Genomic DNA, 7,608 nt, shown 5'->3' on the forward strand with positions numbered 1-7,608 from the left:
TTATTTGTTAAATACCGTATAATGTTAGGTTGTTTCTGTGTGTGTGAGTGGAAGATAACTGTAAATTCACAAATTGTAAAATTATTAACCCAAAATCATTTTATGATTCAATGGAAGTTAATGTCTATTTTAGCCTCGGGGGTATTTTTTAATAACAATTAAGGCTAACAAATAATGGCTCAGTAGAGCAATGTAAAGCTTGGACAATTATTTCATAGTTTGCAAGTTTCTTTTGTTGTGATTTTTTTATGGATTTGACTTACTTTAATTTTCCTATTGCAAAATATTTTTGTTGTTTTTTTTTTTGAGTGTCTGTGGATTGGTGTTGATTGATATGACACAACTCTGGGTGTTTTTTTTCAATCATCTTTCATTGCAATCATAAATTTTAATGAATTATATATGGAAAGGTAAATTAATTTGTTGTCTATAGGGTTGGTTTAAAAAAAAAAAATTCAATTATATAATACATACATACATTTGAAAATTGGTTTGTGCGGAATGCCCGGCACTCCTTGTAGAGATATTAATATGAATTATTTTTGTGAGTTTGCTAATAGATACCATAGAACTTTATAAAGACCAATTGGTCTGTATCGAGACCCTAATTCTTTAAAATGATCTGTATCAAGACCATAGGTCTTTGTAAAGACCAATTGGTCTGTATAGAGACCACAGGTCTTTGTAAAGACCAATTGATCTGTATAGAGACCAAAAGTCTTTGTAAAGACCAATTTGTCTGTATAGAGACCACAGGTCTTTGTAAAGACCAATCGGTCTGTATAGAGACCACAGGTCTTTGTAAAGACCAATTGGTCTGTATAGAGACCACAGGTCTTTGTAAAGACCAATTGGTCTGTATAGAGACCACAGGTCTTTGTAAAGACCAATTGGTCTGTACAGAAACCACAGGTCTTTGTAAAGACCAATTGGTCTGTATAGAGACCACAAGCCTTTGTAAAGACCAATTGGTCTGTATAGAGACCATAGGTTTTTGTAAATACAAATTAATCTGTATAGAGACCACAGGTCTTTGTAAAGACCAACTGGTCTGTATAGAGACCATAGGACTTTATAAAAACCAAGTGGTCTGTATAGAGACCACAGGTCTTTGTAAAGACCAATTGGTCTGTATAGGGACCACAGGTATTTTTAAAGACCAATTGGTCTGTATAGAGACCACAGGTCTTTGTAAAGACCAATTGGTCTGTATAGAGACCACAGGTCTTTGTAAAGACCAATTGGTCTGTATAGAGACCACAGGTCTTTGTAAAGACCAATTGGTCTGTATAGAGACCACAGGTCTTTGTAAAGACCAATTGGTCTGTATAGAGACCACAGGTCTTTGTAAAGACCAATTGGTCTGTATAGAGACCACAGGTCTTTGTAAAGACCAATTGGTCTGTATAGAGACCACAGGTCTTTGTAAAGACCAATTGGTCTGTATAGAGACCACAGGTCTTTGTAAAGACCAATTGGTCTGTATAGAGACCACAGGTCTTTGTAAAGACCAATTGGTCTGTATAGAGACCACAGGTCTTTGTAAAGACCAATTGGTCTGTATAGAGACCACAGGTCTTTGTAAAGACCAATTGGTCTGTATAGAGACCACAGGTCTTTGTAAAGACCAATTGGTCTGTATAGAGACCAAAGGACTTTGTAAAGACCAGTTGGTCTGTATAGAGACCACAGGTCTTTGTAAAGACCAATTTGTCTGTATAGAGACCACAGGTCTTTGTAAAGACCAATCGGTCTGTATAGAGACCACAGGTCTTTGTAAAGACCAATTGGTCTGTATAGAGACCACAGGTCTTTGTAAAGACCAATTGGTCTGTATAGAGACCACAGGTCTTTGTAAAGACCAATTGGTCTGTATAGAGACCACAGGTCTTTGTAAAGACCAATTGGTCTGTATAGAGACCACAGGTCTTTGTAAAGACCAATTGGTCTGTATAGAGACCACAGGTCTTTGTAAAGACCAATTGGTCTGTATAGAGACCACAGGTCTTTGTAAAGACCAATTGGTCTGTATAGAGACCACAGGTCTTTGTAAAGACCAATTGGTCTGTATAGAGACCACAGGTCTTTGTAAAGACCAATTGGTCTGTATAGAGACCACAGGTCTTTGTAAAGACCAATTGGTCTGTATAGAGACCACAGGTCTTTGTAAAGACCAATTGGTCTGTATAGAGACCACAGGTCTTTGTAAAGACCAATTGGTCTGTATAGAGACCACAGGTCTTTGTAAAGACCAATTGGTCTGTATAGAGACCACAGGTCTTTGTAAAGACCAATTGGTCTGTATAGAGACCACAGGTCTTTATAAAGACCAATTGGTCTGTATAGAGACCACAGGTCTTTGTAAAGACCAATTGGTCTGTATAGAGACCACAGGTCTTTGTAAAGACCAATTGGTCTGTATAGAGACCACAGGTCTTTGTAAAGACCAATTGGTCTGTATAGAGACCACAGGTCTTTGTAAAGACCAATTGGTCTGTATAGAGACCACAGGTCTTTGTAAAGACCAATTGGTCTGTATAGAGACCACAGGTCTTTGTAAAGACCAATTGGTCTGTATAGAGACCACAGGTCTTTGTAAAGACCAATTGGTCTGTATAGAGATCACAGGTCTTTGTAAAGACCAATTGGTCTGTATAGAGACCACAGGTCTTTGTAAAGACCAATTTGTCTGTATAGAGACCACAGGTCTTTGTAAAGACCAATCGGTCTGTATAGAGACCACAGGTCTTTGTAAAGACCAATCGGTCTGTATAGAGACCAATCGGTCTGTATAGAGACCACAGGTCTTTGTAAAGACCAATTGGTCTGCATAGAGACCACAGGTCTTTGTAAAGACCAATTTGTCTGTATAGAGACCACAGGTCTTTGTAAAGACCAATCGGTCTGTATAGAGACCAATCGGTCTGTATAGAGACCACAGGTCTTTGTAAAGACCAATTGGTCTGTATAGAGACCACAGGTCTTTGTAAAGACCAATTTGTCTGTATAGAGACCACAGGTCTTTGTAAAGACCAATTGGTCTGTATAGAGACCACAGGTCTTTGTAAAGACCAATTGGTCTGTATAGAGACCACAGGTCTTTGTAAAGACCAATTGGTCTGTATAGAGACCACAGGTCTTTGTAAAGACCAATTGGTCTGTATAGAGACCACAGGTCTTTGTAAAGACCAATTGGTCTGTATAGAGACCACAGGTCTTTGTAAGGACCAATTGGTCTGAATAGAGACCTCAGATCTTTGTAAAGACCAATTGGTCTGTATAGGGATATATTAAAAAATCAACCTTCAAAGGTTATACTGCACATAATTTTGCAGATGTTTCTTTGTTAAAGACAACAACTTTATGAAAATAAAATATAATAATAATAAAAGCAATAACTGGATGTGTCAAAAGTTAAGGTACACCAGTCGGTGCCATCGTCTATTATAAATAAAAATATGTACACACACACCAGTATGAATTCAACTTTGGTTGTTGTTGTGATTTCTGTTAGTCACTCTCACTTTTTTTGGTAACACAGCGAGCAGAAGTGCAAGGTAAAGACCAATTGTTACAAACAAACTTGTACTACATATAAACGCGTTCATAGCTAGGGATTGGACGGAGCTACTGTAGTAAATTGATAAAATGGTGTGAGGGTAATGCGTAATCTTTTTGTCTTATTTTTGTTGTGAACAACTTTTGGGGTCTTTAATGAGAGGAAGAAGAAGAAGAAGAAGAGGAAAAATAAAGCAAAATACCAAAGTCCACAAAAAACAAGATCACCAAAATAAAAAAAACCCAGTGGGAAAATGGAGAATGCATTACATTGATAATGAATAATTTCTTGCATTATATGATTTACATTACAGAATTTGTCTAAAATATTCGAGAAAAGAATGCAATTTGAGAAAAAAATGATTATAACATTATTGTTATGGAATGCATTATATTATTCATCCCAATAGAAGCGAAATGGTAATTTCATTTGACGAAATCTGCAAATTGATTACCGTCTATATTCCAGAATCTATACATAATGGAATGTGTAGTTTCATAGTTTTTTTCTTGTTTTTTTTTTTTTTGTGTCCCGTTATTTTCGGGCGACTTCATGTCGCGTTATTGTTGAAATTTGTAAATTTGTTTAGTTTTGTTTCATTTGTGTGACAGTGAAGACGTAAGTTTATAAAATGTATTCAAAGCGACATTGGAGGCGTTTAATATCACATAAAAATAAACGTTGTGCAAGTGCATCAAATGAAAATAATTTAATTTGTGCAAGTGAACAAAATATTTGTGTAGAAGAAATTCCTACTTTGAATATAGAAAACGAAGAAGAAGAAGCAGAAGAAAGTTTTGACCGCAGATTAACAAATTGGGCAGTGAAACATAATATATCTAGAGAGTGTTTTGATGACTTATTAAAAGTTTTATCTTCCGAAAGTCTGTCAGTTAATATGCCAGTGTCATCCAAATCCTTAATTAGAAACCAAACATGTACCCTTAGGACAGTGACACCTGGTTCATATCTGCACATTGGACTAAAAAATCAACTGTTAAAACTCGAAAGTATAATAAAACATTGCGATAACATTTATTTAGATATAAATGTGGATGGAATTCCACTCTATAAATCTTCTAGTTTGGCACTATGGCCAATTTTGGCAAGAATTGCCGATAACCCGAGAGCTAAAGTTTTTCCAATTGGAATTTATTTAGGAACCATAAAGCCGTTTAGTGTAAATAGTTATTTACACGACTTTCTTAAGGAATTCAATGATTTAAAAGAAACTGGTCTTCAACTTGGAGAATTAAATATTTCAATAAAAATAAGAAGCTTTATCTGTGATGCTCCCGCACGCGCGTTCCTTTGTCAAACCGTTGGTCACAATGCCTTAGAGGGATGTTGCAAATGTACGCAAATAGGTAGGCGACTAGAAAATAGAACGGTTTTTAGTACGACAGTTGCATCTCCCCGAACTGATGAAGATTTTAAAGATAGAAAAAATGTCAGTTTCCATAGACTAAGTATGGATGCGACTTTAGGACTAGAGGATATTGGAATTGGTATGATAAGTCAATTCCCTTTAGATCCTATGCATCTCATTGATTTAGGTGTTGCAAAAAAAACTATAATCTTGCTTTTAGGTAACAAAACTAAAACTAAAATAAATCAGATCAAAAAAGATGAAATTTCGTTCAAATTAGCATCCCTTGTCCCATTTATAACTAGGGAGTTTTGTAGAAAACCTAGAGGTTTAAAGGAAGTACATCGTTGGAAAGCAACTGAATTTAGGCAGTTCGTTTTATACACTGGAATAGTTATTTTGGCAGATATTGTTGACAACGATTTTTACTATCATTTTTGCTTATTACATTGTGCATATAGGATTCTGATAGCAGAACAAAGTTATCATAAATATTTAGACACAGCATCACAAATGATACAATACTATGTCGAATCCTTCCCAGTGATATTTGGCGAACATTATGTTTCGTACAATGTACATTCACTACTGCATCTTACGGAGTGTGTAAAAAAAGTAGGATTTTTGGGAAGTTTTTCAGCCTACGACTTTGAAAATTTTTTGCAGCACTTAAAACAACAAGTTAAGAGCCCCAGAAATATATTGCAGCAATTAAATAATAAAATTGTACATGATAATTATATAGACGATACTGAGGAGAGTGCAGTAAAATATGATAGAAAAGGAGTAATAACATCTCTAAATCTTCCAGGATTCTATTTAAGTTTGAAAAGTGCCGATAAATTTTGTTTTGTTAAATCTGGATTCGCAGTAGAAATAAAACATTTCTCTAATGACGAAAATAAACTCTTTATAGTTGGACATAAAATTTTGAATTGCACAAATTTTTATACGGAGCCGATGCAATCATTAGAAATTGGAATATTTTTAAGCGAAGGATGCACTTGCACAACTGCTGAACAGTTTAACTGTGATGATATATTATATAAATTAATTCGATTGCCATACCAAAATAAATTTGTATTCCTCCCAATTCTCCATAAACAGAATTAAATTCTCAAGATTGATACCAAACCAAAACTTTTAAAATGTCTATAATAAAAAAACAATTTGTGTCACCTCTTGCACCCCAGAACGCAATACTTCAAACTGACGAAAATAAAAAATCAGGTAAAATACTTTAAATATATATACATTAATAAATAAATAACATATTTCTTATATTATAGAATTGGCCCGAATAGAAGATATTGAGAAAAACATTAAAATACTAAATGGTAAGTATTTTATTTCATAAACATTACATCATAAATAATTTTATATATATTTAAATCAACACTTTAATTTCATACTTTTGCAGATAAATTTGATACATGTATAAATGTACTGACCAAAATTGAAATAAAACTAGATACTCTATTGACACAGGATGCGAAAAAAATATACTTTCCCATACAAAATGAGGCAGATCTCCACAAAGTTGAGAAAAAAATTGGGGAAGACTTCGCTTCGTTTGTAAGTATTGAATAATATTAAAAAATGCTAATATGATTATTAACGACAAATTCTTTTTTTCCAGATACCCATCATGGAAAGAATATTGTTTCCTTCTGGAGTTGTAAAAAACTTATGTAGAGTACTTTCCGAAGAATTGATTATGAACTATAACTTTGAAGGAATAAAAGGAAAAATGGCTTTTAAGTCCTTTGAAAATATAAATAAGTTAATGTATGGTAAGTAAAATTGTTCAAATTTTCTACATTAAATACTTTTAGAATATACATATTAATACATATATTATTTTTTGCAGAGGTGTCAAAGAGGGAAGGATACGACGAGAAGGAATATAAGAAGGATGTTAAAAAGGCATTCCATTTGATAAAATTAAGGCAGTTTAAGAAAACACATCTCGCTAAAAAACGTAGCGAGAAATAAGAATTTATTTAAACATAATCCAAAAATGAATTACATTTTATGTTTTTGTATGTATTCACAATGAGTTTGTTTGTTTATGTTTTTGTATTCTAAGAATACGTACATATATTTATGAAATACATATAAACTATGTTTATTATTAATAAATTATTTTATTATATTTCAAATTAAAAGAACATAATTTTAATGTATTCTGGGGGAATGAATTATAAAACAAATGATAAAGTATTAATTATTTAATGCATTGGGATACATCAATTATATAATGTATACTTAAAAGATTGTCCAAAATGCATTATATAGATTGCATTATATTACGAATCGCTTAGGCAAACAAAAGGAATGCATTATTTTCCTAGGACATGGACCGTGTTAACAATAATGAATTCTGGAATGTATAAATCATAGTGTTTATGCATTACCTCTTCGTTTACCATACCTTCCATTTTCCCACTGGGAATATATACAGATGTTGTGTGTAAAGTCATAATGATGGTCATTCTCTTTTTTCAGTGAGTGTTGTTGTTGTCGCTGTCCGTTTGTTTGTTACACATTAAGAAATTAATGATACGCCTCCGACAACCGTAATAATGGTTGCTTGGGAATGTAAGATTGGACAAACACGGTGGTATTGGGAATTTCAAAAAAAAAATGCGCTATACACATAAATTCACACAGTTATTTC

At 33.5% G+C, this 7,608-nt stretch overlaps 1 protein-coding gene across 1 annotated transcript; it reads left to right on the forward strand.

Annotated features, from left to right (window-relative positions):
• The first annotated feature begins 5,187 nt into the window (after positions 1-5,187).
• Positions 5,188-7,387, forward strand: LOC133324554 (uncharacterized). The gene is made up of 5 exons (XM_061533395.1): positions 5,188-6,158; positions 6,218-6,265; positions 6,349-6,503; positions 6,568-6,721; positions 6,799-7,387. Exons 1-5 carry the CDS (start codon positions 6,077-6,079, stop codon positions 6,921-6,923), a joined length of 564 nt encoding a protein of 187 aa, XP_061389379.1. The 5' UTR covers positions 5,188-6,076; the 3' UTR covers positions 6,924-7,387.
• The last annotated feature ends 221 nt before the right edge of the window (positions 7,388-7,608 follow it).

The sequence above is a fragment of the Musca vetustissima genome, unplaced genomic scaffold (assembly GCF_032173495.1).
Source record: "Musca vetustissima isolate MV318-11 ecotype Yass unplaced genomic scaffold, APGP_CSIRO_Mvet_v1 utg23908, whole genome shotgun sequence".
Lineage (NCBI taxonomy): Eukaryota > Metazoa > Arthropoda > Insecta > Diptera > Muscidae > Musca > Musca vetustissima.